Source organism: Notamacropus eugenii, chromosome 7 (genome assembly GCF_028372415.1).
Source record: "Notamacropus eugenii isolate mMacEug1 chromosome 7, mMacEug1.pri_v2, whole genome shotgun sequence".
In the NCBI taxonomy this organism is placed as follows: domain Eukaryota; kingdom Metazoa; phylum Chordata; class Mammalia; order Diprotodontia; family Macropodidae; genus Notamacropus; species Notamacropus eugenii.
The window spans coordinates 22,104,618-22,121,905 of NC_092878.1; the positions used below are offsets into that span (position 1 = coordinate 22,104,618).

General features: G+C 37.2%; 1 protein-coding gene across 8 annotated transcripts in view; it reads right to left on the reverse strand.

The window, feature by feature from the left end:
* Positions 1-17,288, reverse strand: part of MEIS2 (Meis homeobox 2) — a 223,599-nt gene that overhangs the window by 140,395 nt on the left and 65,916 nt on the right. For all 8 annotated transcript variants that reach the window (XM_072624919.1, XM_072624923.1, XM_072624918.1 and 5 more), the window contains exon 8: positions 15,456-15,601. In XM_072624919.1, the coding sequence (XP_072481020.1) occupies positions 15,456-15,601 (146 nt within the window). The remainder of the gene's footprint in view (positions 1-15,455; positions 15,602-17,288) is intronic.

Sequence of the window (17,288 nt, forward strand, 5' to 3'; positions counted from 1 at the left end):
TATAATATCACCCACTCATTTATTTCTTTTAGGTTGGTGTCACAGCGAAACTTGAGAGAGTTTATAAAAGTTCTCAAATTCCATTTATTCATAACCACGCTGACAACATGCCATAATCTTAATCATTTTCAAGCTCATTTTTCCCACCTCCCCTGTACATGTCACATTTTGCAAAGTAGGATTTAATCCTCCTTTGAAATTATATACCTTTTGACTATGTTTGGAGAAGATGGGGACAGTTAGGATTTTTCCTTTTAAGATGGCATCTAGTTCCAAACAAAATACAGGGTACAAGTTTTGTGACTCAAGTTCTCAACCTTGGAATAATCCTTCATTCTTCCCCGTCCCACATTCCACATATCCAGTGAGTTAGAAAGCCTTCCCATCTCTCAGATCTGTCCTTTTCTTTCCACTAATTCAGTCTGTACCCTAAGGGAAACCCCTAGTACTTCTTACCTGGACTGTCAGATCCTGCTCAATGTCACTTCTTCCAATTCCTCTTCCACATGGTCACAACATTGATATTCCAAAAGCACAGACTGACCTTGTCTCTTTCCCACTCAAAAACTATCTATGGCTAAGAATAAAATACAAATGACTCAGACTGACATTTAAAGCTTTCTATCATCTGGCTCTCACCTTCCTTTCCAGTCTGATATTACTTCCCTTTTTGTATTCTCTCTTCTGGTCAAACTGGCCCACTAGTGTTCTGTGTGTAGACATTCTATCTCCTACCACTCTGCTGCTGCACAAATGAAATCTACTCCTTCCTCACCTCTTCTACCTCATAGGATCCTTTGGTTCCTACAAAGTACAGCTCAGGTGCTACCTTTTACAAAGGCAGCCAGGTGATGCAGTGGGTAAAGCACTGGGCCTAGAATCATGAAGACCTAAATTCAAATCCTTTCAATGCTTCAGACACTTATCAGCTGTGTGAACCTGGGCAAGTCACTCTACTTTCTGCCTCAGTTTCCTCAACTGTAAAATGGGACTAATACTAGCACCCACCTTCCAGGGTTGTTGTGAGGGTCAGGTGAGATATTTGTAAAGTATTTAGTATGATACCTGGGACATAGTAGGTGCTTAATAAATGCTCCTTTCCTTCCTACAAGTTTTTCTTATTCCTCCTCTTGAAGTTACTTTGTATTACTGAGGGGAGGAAGGGGTTGATTTTGCTTTGCTTTCTGATCCAGACTTGTGATTTCATTGGTAAAGAGAATTTTAGGTAAAAATTTGCGATTTTAATTTAGAGTCAGAGCATGAGGCAATTGGGGGGGGTGGTTAATGACTTTCCTAAGGTCACAAAGCCAGAAAAGATTTTGAATTGAACTGAATTGACATCTGTAAATTTTCAGCAATGCCCAAGGAACATATCATAATACGGGAAAAAAATGGGCTTTATCTTCTCTATGTTTTTAAATATTTGTTTTTTAGTAAAGCATAAAGGGAGGGAAAAACTATAGTATTTTTTTTTATAAATCATAAGCAACATAATTCACATGCCAACCCTTCTGAGCACAGTGATATGCTATGTTTTAAATATGTTTGTCTCCATACCAAAGAAGTTGCCATGTATGATAATTATATATTATTTTAAAGAGGTCCAAACTGAAAGAACTGGTTTCCCTCACCCTATTGCTTCCTTCTCCAAAACTTTTTCCACAGGGCTGCCAAAGAAATCCTCTAAAAACATAGCTGATCACATCATTCTCCCTATGTCATTCCTGTGCTCAACAATTTTCTGTGGCTCACTTTTGCCTTTAGGATCAAAAAAATAAAAGTAAAATCCTCAGACTGACATTTCAAACCCTTCACAGTTTGGCTCCAGCTGATATTTTCAGACTTATTTCATATTGCCCCCTTTTATGATTTTACATTTCATGAAAATTGGCCTGTTTGTTCTTCCAGGAATTCAGAATTCCATCTGTTGCCTCAGTACCTTTAGTATTTTTTAATTCTTTTTTTTTAAAAAAAATTTATTGATAACTTCTGCTTCTTACTTCATCACAGTATCCTTTCCACTTCTCCCAGAGAACCAATCCACACAATGAATAGTAATTTCTAAAGAGGAAAAAAGAGTAGCACAATGAAAACTATATGGGGGAGAGTAGGGCTGCTCAAATCTCTTCATGCAAGTTCAGCTTGATCTTTTGTTACATGTATTTTAAAAAGTTGGAGTGGGGAGCATTCAGTTATCCTTAACATTTCCATTGTTAAAGTTACTATGTCAGCTGTTTATTTGGTTCCTCTCACTTCACTTTGCATCAGTTCATACAGATCTTTCCAATCTTCTCTGAATTTTTTATACACATCATTTTGTGGAGCACAGTAATATTCCAATACATTTGCATAGCACAGTCTGTCTAGTTATTCCTCCAATGATGGGCATCTATTTTGTTTCTGAATCTTTGCTATCACAAAAAAGTGCTTCTATAAATATTTTGGTGTATATGGGGACTTTCTTCTTTGTCAATGGCTTCCTTAGGGAAAAAGCCCAGGGATGGATTTTACGCACAGGTAATTCAAGAGCTAATAGCAGGCATTTTAAATGCTAGAATTCAACTTACAACTTTACACTACATGGGGAAAAAAAAGAAAGATGCTCTTATAAAGATTTGGGCAATTTCAGCAAATGAGCTAAAAATCCAGCATTCATTATCTTTATTCATGAACCTTTTTCTTTTTTTAAAAAAAATGATTTCCACACTAATTTAAATACACTAGAGTTGTTTACTAAAGAACATGAGTTTGGGAGAAGAAATAAGCCATTTCTTACTGCATTATGATCCATATCAAGAGACTGCCCCCTTCAGAATTATCAGCTACCAAAATCCAATCTACTTCAATTCACATAGAAGTTAAGGATCCAATACATCCATGTGGCTAAAGATCACAGATTTAGCCCCCTTTAATTTCTCCTTACTTTACAGACCAAGAAATTGAGGCCCAAAAAAGGGAAATAACTAGACCAAAGTAATAATTATAATAAGTGAGAGAGAAGATTCAAACCTTGGACCTCCAGAATAGTATGTAGCCCTCCCCCCACTTTTTTTTTTAACAACGTCTTCCTGCTTCCCAAGATTCTATATATTCATTCAACAAATAATTGCATATAGATACTTGTTTTAATTTTACAATATAACATCAAATTTGAGTGAAAACATACATAACGAATAGTAATTAAATTATTCTTGTATATATACATAACATTAGATCTAAAAAAAATGAGATTTATACTAGTGAATGAGGGATATTCTGGCAAAAATTGAACAACTGGCTTTCAAGGAGCAGAAACGCACAACACACTTTAAAGTTTTAACTTGTATTATTAACATTTTCTCTACCACTTTCATAATTCTACACAATCAACAATACAATAAGCCAAGCCCTCATTTTTAGAATCTGTGATTTCAAAGGTGTAAATAAATACTTTACTGCAAATGTAACAATTAGTTCACTGTAGCTTATGTGAATTGGCCCCAGCACACTCCTAAAAATTACAATTAGGTCAGTTGAAGATGCTTAAAATTATTTTGATCTGAATTATCCTAATAACTTAAAAATAATTTTTTATTTAATGTAAATGAGAGGAGAGGAAGGAAGAAAGGCAAAGGGTATAGCAATTTTCCATATTATCACATCGATCTCCACAGAAGAGAATATATAGAGTTGTTTGTTAATACATTCACACACAATCGCTAGTCAGATCTAATGTACTTTTTGTCTATTTCGAGTATTAAAACTAAGAGTTAACATTAACTAAGAGTTAAAACGAAGAATTAATACTATCTAATGGTTTGGTTTTGGGGGGAAGGAATCAAGAAGTTAAGTAATCCACCCATGGCCATACAACTAGTAAACGCCAGAAGTAGGATTTGAAATAAGATCTTACTGACGCTACGGATGGGTCTTTAAGCACCATACTACACTGACTCTCAACTGATTGTTTATATATGCATATATAAGTATACACATCCATATATGCACAAATAGATGCCATTACAGTTTGACATGACAAGTTATCATATACTATTAGATAAAACAACTGAAATTAATTCTGGCAGATTTGGGACTGACAGTTCAAAATAAGAATAGCAAATGTAAAAGCACGAAAATGGTATTACTATTATGTTTTAAGAGGATAATACAGCCTTAAAGGTGTCAATGATGACTGCGGTTACTGTAAACAGCAGCTGCCAATCAACTTAGATCTGTACATAAAGTAAAAAGGCAAAGTCTATTCAACCAAAGTTGATGGTTTTCTACTTCCAAATCACTATTTCCTAACAGCAGCAATTCGGCTGGATAGCTTTACATTTCATAATCCATTCCAAATTGCAAATGTAGTCTACTGTGTTGAGAAATCTGGACATTTTCATGGAGTCATCTTAATCCTGTGAAGGAATATTACTTAAAAGCCCAACTTGGGGGAGGGTCTGGGCCTGTAAAAAAAAAAAAAAAAAGCTTGCCTCAAGATACATATCTCGAGGCAAACCCGAGGGACAGTTAGTGTTATTAGGAAGTAATTAACTTTGCCACCAAAGTTCCCTACAGAACATACACATACACACATACACACACACACACACACACACACATTGTGGTAATGACATAACTATTTTCTTTTGGTACATACAAGGAGAATAACTTAGAAATTCATAACCTGGACCTCCGCTCTGTGATCTACATGAATATTCAAAGATTTAAAAGAATAACAATTAATGATAACCCTTCAAGTTTTTAAAAGACAGGATATTCATATTAGCATATGCCTTCCTTCTGGATTTTTTTAAATTTTTATTTTTAAGAGGGTATTTCAAGAAGTAGTCTAAATTTTAAATTAAAAAATGCTGATTTCAGTATTAATTTAATAAATATTTCATTCCTTAGTTTAACTATTCTGTGGATTTTTTTAAAAATGCATCAGTGAATAGTCCCTTGTGGCATAATTTGGAATCTTAGGTTATAGCTATACAATATCAAAAAATCCAGTTTTTTGGGGGGATGGGGCGGGAATCATCTAACCATATATGTCTACATATTACCAAAAAATAAACAGAAGAAAAAAAATACTTGTCTGAATTTTTGTTTATTGATTTCTTTTGAGTTGAATCAATTATACATTAACTAGATACTGTCTTAGAACCATCTCCATGGAAGACCCAACTCCACATTCCGTTACACATACATTCAGCCCTACATGGACAAGCAAATGCAATAGAATCAGATTTGAATGACTTTCCTATGCAGAACTCCTAATTCCATTTTCTGTACCAAATTGTGATTTGAATTGAACATTATGGCATTCCAACATATAACATACATGTATGTCTATAGGTATATGTATATGTGTGTGTGTACGCAATATTTCCTCATGAGACGCAAAGTTAAATCAGCTGTAATTTTGGTTTTTAAATAGGAGATTCCAGGATTCAACCCAACATTAAAATTTTGGCCTGTCTCTTTAATTCGAGAAACAGTTAAAAACCACGACAGATGGTAGACAGAATTGACTTATGTCCCCTATTCTTTCTAGAAGAAGGGGGTGCGTAGAAACTTTGATAAAGGCAGAAGCTACAGTATTCAGGTCTCTACTACAATTTTCTAATAGTTTTTTTGACTGATAGGTTCCGAACATTTAGTTTTTTTTCCTGAGACATGCTTTGTAACCAACCAGCAATCCTGTAGGTTGCCATGGGTGATGCTAGTGCTGACATCCAGTCCCCACTACAAATAAGCAAATGATAAATGAGCCTTTAGTCCTGAACCTTAGCAACCCCTGACATTACCACTGCTTCCCACCCTAGTTCCCTCTCTCCCCAGTCCATGCAAAAAGCAAAAATCATTAGGTAATAGGAAGAGTATTCAAGCTTACAGTTAATTGGAAACATTGTAAAGGAAAAGGAATGCTTAGGACAGCATGTCTAGGGAAGATCAATCATCCTGCATTGTTATTTAATGCATTGTGACATCATTTCCTGAAATTAAACAGAGATGACACCATTTCAGACCATTCTCTGTAAGGCTTATTTCAAATAATTCACAGATGTTTTCTTCTAGGAACTAAGAAAACAATACAGAGGGCTGTACTTGGCGAGGAGAGAGGGGAGGAGCTAATGGGAGAGACCAGGGAACTCTGCAGTCTATGCTGATTTTCTTCTCCATATTTCTTTAGCTATATGTTTGGTATATGCACTTTCACCCAGACATTTACTGTACTTGACCCATACTTGTATTCGGTACATATCTGCATTTCTGAGTGTGAAAAGGGATGTCTTCCTGATCATAAGCAAATCTGGTTTAAATTTGGCACTAATTTAGCCCAGAGCTACCGATATTAAGTAAACTAATCTCCGAATCATAAAGACACTAATTTCCAAGTAGTACCGACTAATGCCCCTGAAATACTGGTTAAATTAGCCATTCAGGGCCCTTAAAAACAGGTCTAACGATAGAAATTATCACAATATCTCCATGGATACAAGTGTGGAAATGTGTAAGTGAAGAGATCAGAGGATAGACAGGAGATGTAGCCAATGTAACCTTCCCTTGGTGTCTGTGCCTTCTCAGATAGTTGAAGGAGACCCAATCTCATAGTCATGAAAGCATAGATATAAGTCTTGGTATCTTTTTCACTGTTTACCCTGTGTAAAATCTGAAAGCACAGTTCTGGTAGGAAAACCTACATACTGCCTTTGTGTGGCATTTCTTGGTAAGAGAGGAGTTTTCTCTGTCACACTGAAGGGTAATTAAACCACTCAGAATTACTCTATAAGTAATTCATCTTTATGAGGTTCATTGGGATTCTTCACCTTGAGAATGGAACCAGAGTTTTCTGGGGGTCTTCCTGTATCTTGGATCAATAGAATTAGCCCTGGAGGCCGCCGAGAGTCCCACCTCTGATAGTTACAGCCTTTTATTATTAAGTCAACTAGAACACCTTCCTTTAAGAAAGATGAAATAAGCTATGTCCACATCATACAGACACAATTGCTTAAAAAGCATTGAACCTATGCTCAACCAAGTAGAATTGTCGTTCTTGTTCCATCTCCTTTCCCCCCACCCCTCTTCATAGAAACTGCAACCTCCAGGCTATCTGATTTCTTCCCATTGAATAGACTGTTTTGGTATTGTGTTGGGTTTGGTGAATGCTGTAGAGATATTTCCCCTGATGATGTCCGGGCAATATCTTTACTCATAGCCTAAATATCATCACCAGAGGAGATTTTAAAAATATTTCCAATGTCAAATATGCACTTGTACAGAACTTGGTAGAATACGCATAGTATACAGAAGCAGAAAAGAACTCAAAAGAAAAACAATAGATGAATTTTTCAAGGGAAAACTACTACCACAAGCAGATGAAGATGCATGCGTTTGTGTGTGTGTGTGTGTGTGTGTGTGTGTGTGTGTGTTTGCGCATGCATATGGTCATAGACTAAAGATAGAAAGGGGATGAAATATTTTACATGAACAAAATCAGGAAACTTTGCTAAAGGAAATAACAAAAAATTAAACATATGAGACGAGAAAAGAGCCTGCTTCTTTTGTGACCTTTATTATATATATATATATTCGCTATATTATATATTCACTATAGTACATATTCACTATATAGAGTGAATGGGGTTGCAAAGGTGAATATATATGTACATATATAATTGCCCATATATTATACACATATCGCTTTAAAGATCTTCTGTATTCCTGTGTATGTGCTTTCCTAGAGTTACTATCAAGAAAACCTTTAACAGAAAACTATTGCAAGCAAGTGGTGTCTTTGTGTCTAAGCACTTCCTGTTTTCATTCCATGATCCAATATGTTCTTTGCAGGGCAAATAGGGGAGCACTTGAGGAAGAAAGTAGAGGCTCTGAGAGGCTAATTGAGTGTTCTAAAGGTTTCTTGGCATGGAGGACTTTTCTAGGATTAGAAATAAGCTGTCAGTTGGTCCCGATTTCTGGCTGTTTCTTTTCTTTAAATATTTTTGAAGTCAAATAACAACAATCTTAATGGCAAGTTCATTTTCCCCGTATCATAGCCTCTATGCGCTGGGGAAAAGAATGCACTTTCTGAGGATTTTCCTAACTTTCTTGACAACTGGATGTTTCCAGATTTTTCCAGGAAAAAAAAAATAAAGCACATGTATTTCCAACATGTTCTTTTAATATTCACGACTTCTTTGAAAGAAAAGTGAGGGGAAGATTCATCTACCTTCAAAGGGTGGCAATAAAATAGTTTTTTATTCTAACAAACAAAACATTTTTATTGATTAAATAGATTATTCATTTCCCTGAGGTTACTGAATATTCAAGAACAAATCATTGGCAAGATAAGATGGGAAAATATAGAAGTTAGTGGAGAAAAGAGAAATAACATTTTTTGTTTATCGAGACAAGTGCCTTTCTAATGGTCTAACTTGAAATGAGGGAATTCCTAATTCTTTAAGTATAATGACTTCATTTTGCAAAACAGCCACGTTATATTTGAATGTTTTTTTTTCTGAGAGAAGGGAATGACAAATAAGTTTATTTTCTTCTCAACCAAATTTGGTAGCATGCAGGAATTTTGTGATTCAAACAACTTAAGTTGTAGCACAATTCCTTCTTCCAGGAAAATCAGAGGTTAGTGATTTTTGTCAGATTGAGACTAAAACCTAACACTTGCTACAGTTGGCCTTTGTTGAGGTGGGATTTTGGGGTTTCTTTTTCTTTTTTCTTTTTGCCTTTTGAGGTATTCAGAATAGGTGACAATGGCTTGCAGTTGAGAACATATGTAGAGAGACCCCTGCGGTTTATGGAAAAAGTTGTTCCATGCTGGTTGGGTGTTTGGAAAAAAAAATACAACCAGAGTTCTTTTATGTTCTCCCAGTTAATGAATGCATGAATGTCAAAATGGGGCAATGGCCCATTCAGGGGGCAAAGCCTTAGCAGTCTCCTTCTTAAGAACACATCCTGAGATGTAAAATACATTTGCTTAACAAATTAAAATAATGAGATAATTCAATTAGTTTCTTTTTAAAAAAAGAAAGAAAAAAGGGTACATCAGGGATTATTGTAATACAAGAACAGGTCATACAGCACAAAAGGGGAATAAACTAGTTTGAAATGTTAAAGAGATGAAGAATGAAGAAATATATATTGAAACAGTTACTTTTAAAGAAGTTTTAGGAAATCATTTACACTTATGTATAAATATATACACACACACACACACATATATGTATATATATATATGTAATGCCCAAAGATATGCATCAGTAATGTTATATCTCTGTATGGTAGAAGAAATATTGAAGAGTGAAAGGTAAAAAGGAGAAAAGAATAATGGACCATCTCTATTTCCAAAAGCCTCATTATTCTTGTTATTGCATTTAATAAATTAACTCTGAATTCAAACTATGCTAGTTAGGGTCAATAACTCTGAAAGCTACAAGTAAATCGTTCAGCATGTGGAAACTCATTAAAGATGGGAAGGTAAAAGTTTAGCCGAACTATTCTTTATCAAAGCTAGTCAACCTTGTATTGCCAGAGTGAAGTCGGGGATGAAGAGGGAAAGGAATGCCTAAAACAAAAACTTCAGGATTTTATTCTAGAAGTTAAAGGTAGGAGCTGGGCAGAGGAAAGGGGCAGGGGAAGGGTAACAGAAACGAAGATGGGAAAGTAACAGGGAGATAATAAAGTCAGAAAGTTATAAAAGAATGCCATAATTAAAGAAATAAAACATTTGTTGAAGGAAAGAGGAAAAAAGGAAAATGGAAAGATTAAGGAATTATGAGAGGGACGAGCCCTATATTCTTGAGTACATGATCATAGAATTTTAGAAAATGCCTAACCCCAGTTGGTGGATAGAGTGCTGGACCTGGAATCAGAAGTCATGAGTTCAAGCCTGGCCTCAGACACTTATCAGCTGTGTGCCTCTGGGCAAGTCACTAACTCTGTTTGTCTCAGTTTTCTCATCTGTAAAATGAGCTGGAGAAGGAAATGACAAACCATTCCAGTATCGTTACCAAGAAAATCCTTATTGGGGCTGCCAAGAATCAGACACGCTTGAAAAACAGCTGAACATCTCATGTCCACCTGAGACTCAGAGGGCTTAAACAGTTTATCTAAGGATACAGATGAGTGTCAAGCTCCAGCCATTACCTACTCCTTTACCTCCTATCCCTACATTCTTCTATAATCATACACATATAGACATTGTCCTCCATATCTAGAACACACTCTCCCCTCATTTCCACTTTTAAAAAATCCCTTTTGCCCTTCAAAGTCCAGGTCAGATACCATCACCTCCATGAAATTTTTGCTGAAACCCCCAGATGAAACTGACCTCTCCTCCGTCAAATTTTCCCACAGCATCTTGTCCGGATTTCTCCTGTGTCCTCATCATATTCTACTCTGAATAATACTTATTTGGGTTCCTTTTTTTGTTCCCTTTTAGTTAGTGAACAAAGACTTATAAAGAGCCTACTATGTGCTGTGCAATGTGGTAAACATTAGGGAAACTGCTTTCAAGGAGCTCACAATCCAATTGGGGAAACGACATTCAAACAACCATTGCAAACAAGCTACATACAGGATAAATAAATAATAAACAGAAGGAAGACATTAGAATTATTAAGGATCAAAAAAGTGGAATTTTATCTAGGACTTGAAGGAAGCCAGGAGGTAGAGATGTGGGGGAAAGATTTCCTGGCATAAGGGAAAGCTAGTAAAAATATCCATAGTTGGGTGTCAGAAGCCAGAGTCACCAAATAACAGAGGAGATGTGTGGGTATAAGGAGTAAGAAGAAAGAAAGGTGAGTGGAGAAGAGGTAGGAAAGGTTATGAGAGGCTTTGAATGTCAAGCAGTATTTTATAATTGGTTCTGGAAGTGATAGGGAGTAACTGGAGGAGGGTGGCATGGTCAGACCTGTGCTTCAGGAAAATCGCTCTGATGGTTCAGTGGAGTAGGGCTAGTACAATGGTCAAGGCATGAAGTAATGAGGGCCTACATAGGGTAGAGCAGTTTCAGAGGTCATGTGCAATAAATTTTGCAAACATTCTTGGTAGCAAATTGGATACAGGAGTGAGAATTGGTGAGGAATCCAGAATGACACCTACGTTTTGAGTTTGTGTAACTGAAAGGATGGTGGGGGTTGGGGATGGAGGGAAGATAATGAACTTAGCTTTGTCATATTAAATTTAAGATGTCTATAGGTTATCCAGTTTGAGATGCTCTCTGGGCAATTAGTCCTTGAAGGTCAGCAGACATGTTAGGACTGAATAAGTAGATTGGGAATCATCAACATAGAGGTAATAATGAATCCTTGGGAGTTAATGAAATCAATAGTATAGAGGAAGAAGAGAGGAGGGCCAAGGAGAGTGCTGTGGGACATCAATGGTTAGCAAGTATGAACTGCATGAAGGTCCAGCAAAGGAGACTGAGAGGGAGTGGTCAGATAGGCAGAGGAAAACCAGGAAAGAGTGGTGTCTGAAAAGACTGGAGAGAAGAAAGTAACAGAGAAGAGGCTGACGGACAGTGTCAAAGGGGGACAGAGAGCTCAAGAAGGATGAGGATTGAGAAAATTCCATTAGATATTATATGAGATTACTGTTTATTTGGAGAGAAAAGCTTTGGTTGAATAATGAGGTCAGCAGCCAGACTCGACAGTTAAGAAGAAAGTGAGAAAAAAGGAAGTTGAGGCACATATTGAAGATGACCTTCTTAAGGAATTTAGCTACAAAAGGAAGGGGAGATATGAAATAGGGAAGGAATGACCAAGTAAAGGTTTTTTTAAGGATGGGGGAGATATGAGCATATACATACATGCAGAAGAGACATTGCCAGTAGGCAGGGAGAGGGCGATGACAGAAGGGACAATCTGCTGAAGACGATACTGGGAGACATGGACTCTGCCATTTTTAAAAATTACTATGTTCTAGTATCTGGTATGGTGGCTACCATATAGCAAGTCCTTAATAAGTAATTGTTAAATTATCTATTAGGTCCATTTTATAGTTCTTATGGCATAGTGGCCTGGAGTGCTATATTTAGAATTAGAACAGAATCTAAATCTTATTTCTGATGCTTCTTAGCTATGTGACCATGAACGATCCTCAGTTTCCTCATCTGTCAATGGGAGTCATAATACCTAAATTAGCTATTTCACAGGGCTGTTCCGAAGCAAACCATTTTTCAAACTTTTAAGTGATTTATACATGTCAATTATCATTGTCAAAATCCCTCAGCCCAAGGGTTGGAATTCTTTGAAAGTCTTTTTTGGTAGAGAAGAAGTTTCTGAATAAATCCCCAGACACATTTAAACTAGACTATCTTCAGGGCAGGGATTATAGTTTATATTTCTTTGATAAGCACCCCTTCCCCTACCATGTAGCACCTAGCACAGGGACTACATCTTATACTTCTATATTCCCCCTACCATATAGCACCTAGCACAAACACATAGAAAATGCTAAGTACATGGTTCATAGAGTGACTACCGTTTGCTAGTAAGTACTGGTCCAAAGGCTAGCCCCTTAAAACACATATTGTCTGTGGTAGTTCATTGTCACAATCCTAAAAGGGGAAATAAGGTAGAATCAAGGCAAATGCAGGCTGAGATAAGAGAAATTCGACAGACTGGCTCCTTCTGTTGAGATACAGTCTATAAAACATATACATACATGTATATGTACACTTATGTCATATATGTACACATATGCTGTATGTGTGCATATGTATATGTGTATACAAATATTCCCTTCAGGGCAATTTTACTACTTCAAGGGATGCTTCTTTGATGTAGATGATTTGATATGGGGGTAGAGGAAAGTATATTGGGAATTAGAGCAAAGTGGAGTTCAAGGAGATTTCTTTTCTTGTTCCACTTCTATCACTAACTAGCTAGGTAACTTTGGGCAAGTCATTTCACCTCCATAGGTCTCAGTCTCCCCATTTGCAAATGTCTTGGCCTATGTCATCATTAAGATTTAGAATTGAAAGGGATCTTAGTAACCATCTTAGTTCAACCTCCATTCCTTTTCATGACCGTAAAAAGGTATTGTCTTTTTTTTTTTTTTTTGAAAGGGGGAAGGCAGAGCAATTGGGCTTAAGGGACTTTCCCAAGGTCACATAGCTAGTAAGGGATAAGTGTCTTGGGCCAGATTTAAATTCAGGTCCTCCTGACTCCAGGGCCAGTGCTCTATTTACTGTGCCACCTTGCTGTCCCCAAGGCATGGTCTGTTGCCTGAAATGCACTCTTTTGTGCTTTGACTCAGTTTCCCCAGTTCCTTAGTTTCCTAGTTTCTTTCAGTGCTCACTCAGCTCATGTCACATTCTGTGTGAGGCCTCTTTTGATCTCTTCAGTTTTCAGTGCTTTCTCCTTCCATCACTTTATATTTACATATATATATATGTGTGTGTGTGTGTGTATATATTTTACATATACATATGTATGAGTCATCTCCTCTAATAACAGAATATCAGCTCCTTGAGGGCAAGAACTGAGTATTTTTCACTTTGTACCCAGCAAAATATATGTTTACTGTTTCCCATCCTTTCTAACTCTAAACTTCTATGATTCCTTGATGGAGATGGAGATGATAAAAGGAGAGAAAGACATGAAGATCTCCCTTTGGCAAGAATTTCTTGAAGTCTCTTTACCACTGGCCACAGAGCAAGGTAAAATGAAAATAGCAGATAATTCTGATGAGAACAGATCCACTGAAAACACACAAACAGGTGGGTTTGAGGTGGAGAGAATAGATGACTTACGATCTATATTTTTTCCCTGCCTTATCTGGTTGTTTCTCTAACCAAATCCACCAGTGGGGGGAAGAAAAAAAAGAAAAAAAACTCCTCCCCTCACCCTCCCTCAACTTCCAAATTAAAAACATTTTGCAGGTTAGTAAATCTCCAGCTGAGGTGATGTAGCAAAGAACAGCTGTGAAGTAATTCTGATAATGATGAGATAATAAGCACATGGCGAGGTTCAGGGCTTTGCTGTTACAGCTTCAGTGCTCCTGAATAGATAAAAGTGATTAAATACTCCTGATTATCCCTGACCAATATGTAATGGATTTACAGCCCTTTCAATTAGTCAGTATTTGCTTAGGACTCATTATTTTGTCTTTGGTTAAGTAATCAGCCCAGAGACTGCATGTTCTGTCTAATTCCTCTGAGCCAAGCCAGTACAGGGCCCTGACCTTTGAAATGGCCATGGCTGCAAGGCAAGGATGCCTACTTCTCCAGCAGACGTTGGTTCTTCCAGCTAATCCTGACACCACAGGCCAGATCAATACACCTTAGTTTGCTACTAATGTCCTTACATCAAAATGGCTGATTTAGGAATGAGGATCTATCACTCTCACTTCCTTAGAATCATCCTGCCTGCCCCTTTGCCCTCTATGGCTTTGGTAGAGTGGTCTATCAGCAGTCACCACCATGAATCAAAGTGGAACCCTGTCCTGGAACCATGACACTGTAGCTAATGTCATTCAGCATGGCAACACACAAGTTAGATAATCAGAGAAAATCCTCTCCTTTCATTATACTACCCATTTATTCTCATCATTAGCCCAAATAGGATTGGTAAAAAAACAATCTCACAACAAGAAAAATCAATAAAAAAATTCCATCCATTTCTAGCATTTCCATATGAATGGTAAAATACAAAAGATATCTTGGCCTCTCCGAAAAAAAGTATATTATGATACCCAAATGATGTCACAATAGTTGCCAGTATACCAACACACAAGCCAATTGCAAACAGGCAAATGTCACCAGAAGTATTGCATATATTTTAATCCCTTTATCCCCAAAGCAAAGAAGACTAGCTTTTAAGATAATGGTCTTGAACAGACAACACCTACAGCAACAGATCTTTAATCTCCACCTTACAGTACATTATGAGAGCAGAGCATTATGAGAACATATAAGCCCTTGACATATGTCACATGAACATCTGGCAAGTTTACAAACTGATTCTGCAATTCAGCACCTGAACTTGTACATTGGTATACACAAGTGGCAGGGAGGACATTGCCTCCCTTCCAAGACGTGGTGTTTTCCTTAATAGTCCAAAACCCCAACCACATTTACAGGTTCCAGAACTAGACAATGATCTTCACAACCTTTCCACTTCTATGTATTTTCGGAGGATGTGCACGCATCTACTGATGTAGATTGTAACCACACACAAAGTCACTGCTTAGGGGCCTATCCTTATAGGATAATCTTGAGCGGAACTCATTATTGGAACCCCAAAGAAAAACAACTATCCTCTACAGCGGTGTCCATAGATTGATATAGCATTTCCATGCCCATAACTTGTAAGATTCGACGAAACGGAAAGAAACGCCTTGGAAAAGCATACAAATGAACTAAGCCCTATTACCTTTCTAGGAAAATCAATCTCTAAGAGGAGATATCATTGGACATGGTAAAACCACTGTTTTGGTTCCCCATCTTCACTTACTGTGAGATGCTGGAAGAGCCATGCTCTCATGATATTTGTTGCTACTTTAGGGAAGATGCCCCTTTTCTTCTGACGTTTTTTGTCCTTGTCTGGGTCATCATCATCACCTGTACCAGGTGAAGCTACACTGTTGTCTAAACCATCCCCTAGAAAGAAAGGAAAGGAAATGTATTAAGCAAAAAAAAAAAAAAAAAAAAAAAAAAGAAAAAAAAAAGAAAAAAAAAGAAAAAAAAGGAAAAAAGGAAAAAAGAAAAAAGAAAAGAAAAAAGACAAAAGAAAAAAGAAAAGAAAAAGAAAAAAAAAGAAACAACAAAGTGTTGCTAATGATGGGCTAAGCTAAACTTATATCAAATCCATTAAGCTCATATATACTCTCTCATTAAGTATAATTGTAGATACAAATATGTAAAAAAAAATTAAGCCAAGCCTCTCCAAATGCTAATTTTGTGTGTCTCACACTTACACATATCATTAATTCAATTATAATTGTGTGCTTGACACAGCGCAGTAGCTCTTTGTTAATTATGGAATCCAATGTGGGAAAACCTGCCATAAGAAAACCCATTCAGTGTAAATGCATCCCCCCCATCCATAGTGAACACATACTGTAGGGTAATCAAGTTAAATGTTCTGTAGTCTATATATTCTAGGCTGTCTGCATAGGTGACAGTAACTGTGTCACTGTTCATTGCACATAACACACTGCCAGCTCAGCCCCTCCCAGAACTGTCACCTCCCAAGCACATGCCTGTGCGAACACACACACACACACACACACACACACACACACACACACTTCTGATATGACCCTGCATTTGCATTTGCATGACATGAAAACTTCTCCCACTCTGCATCAGTGATCATTATCATTAAATAAAAAAGATGCACATCAAGGCAGGACACTCACTTAATCAGAAGTTTCTATCAACATCTCTCTCTTCTATGCTTTTCTCTGGCATTAATTGTGCATTAGCAAAAATCATTTACTTTTAACAGTCATAGTTATTTTTTCTTGCCCTCCAGCAAAAATGCCTTGAAAGCCTGCCTGGAGGGCATCTAAATTATGTATCTGAAAAACTCTTCTGGCAAGGCATTGCAGGACCCCTACTTTCTTAAAATTCATACGAGCACGTCTTCCTGTTTTGGGGAAGGCATCAATCAAGAGCAGCGATATATGCCATATCCCTACATTAATATTTGAACTAATAACTTTTAAAAAAGGAAAGAAACAAGATCCGACTTGTGGCATAATCAAATGCAAAATAAATGAAGAATACTGGCACAGCACTGGGTCTTTATAGATGGCTGTGTTTTCCTTGCACATCATTAGCCTGGAGCCACACGAAAGAGGAAAACAGAGAAGTGGAGAGTTTATGCTCCCTGCTGGTGTTTAAGAAGCCAGGGTCCTGGAAGGACATCTGGGAATTGCGCTGAGACGGTGGTTTTTGTAATTTAAGAATAGACATTCATTAGCAGTAAATGCCATAAATCCCATGCTAAGTAAAAACCTTGTCCAAGAAAGCCTAAAACAATAAACTCTGTGCTCACTGTAGCCTGAGCTAGACGCTCCCTAGCTTCCTGAGGAATGCTCCAGATCCATTGGCTAATTCCTAGAGCCTCTCCTCCTTCTTCACTAGGACTCATGCAGATCCATTTGTGCTCCAAGGAGGCCACTGGCTTCCCAACTTGGATTTCTGCTTCACGGGGCTCCCCCCCGTACCTGTTTCTTTCATTTGCCACCAAAAAACTTCAACCTTCTTTGACCAGAGAAGCACAAAAACCACAGCAAAGAGCTGGCAGATTAATTTTATTGACATTTCCATTTTCACTGCA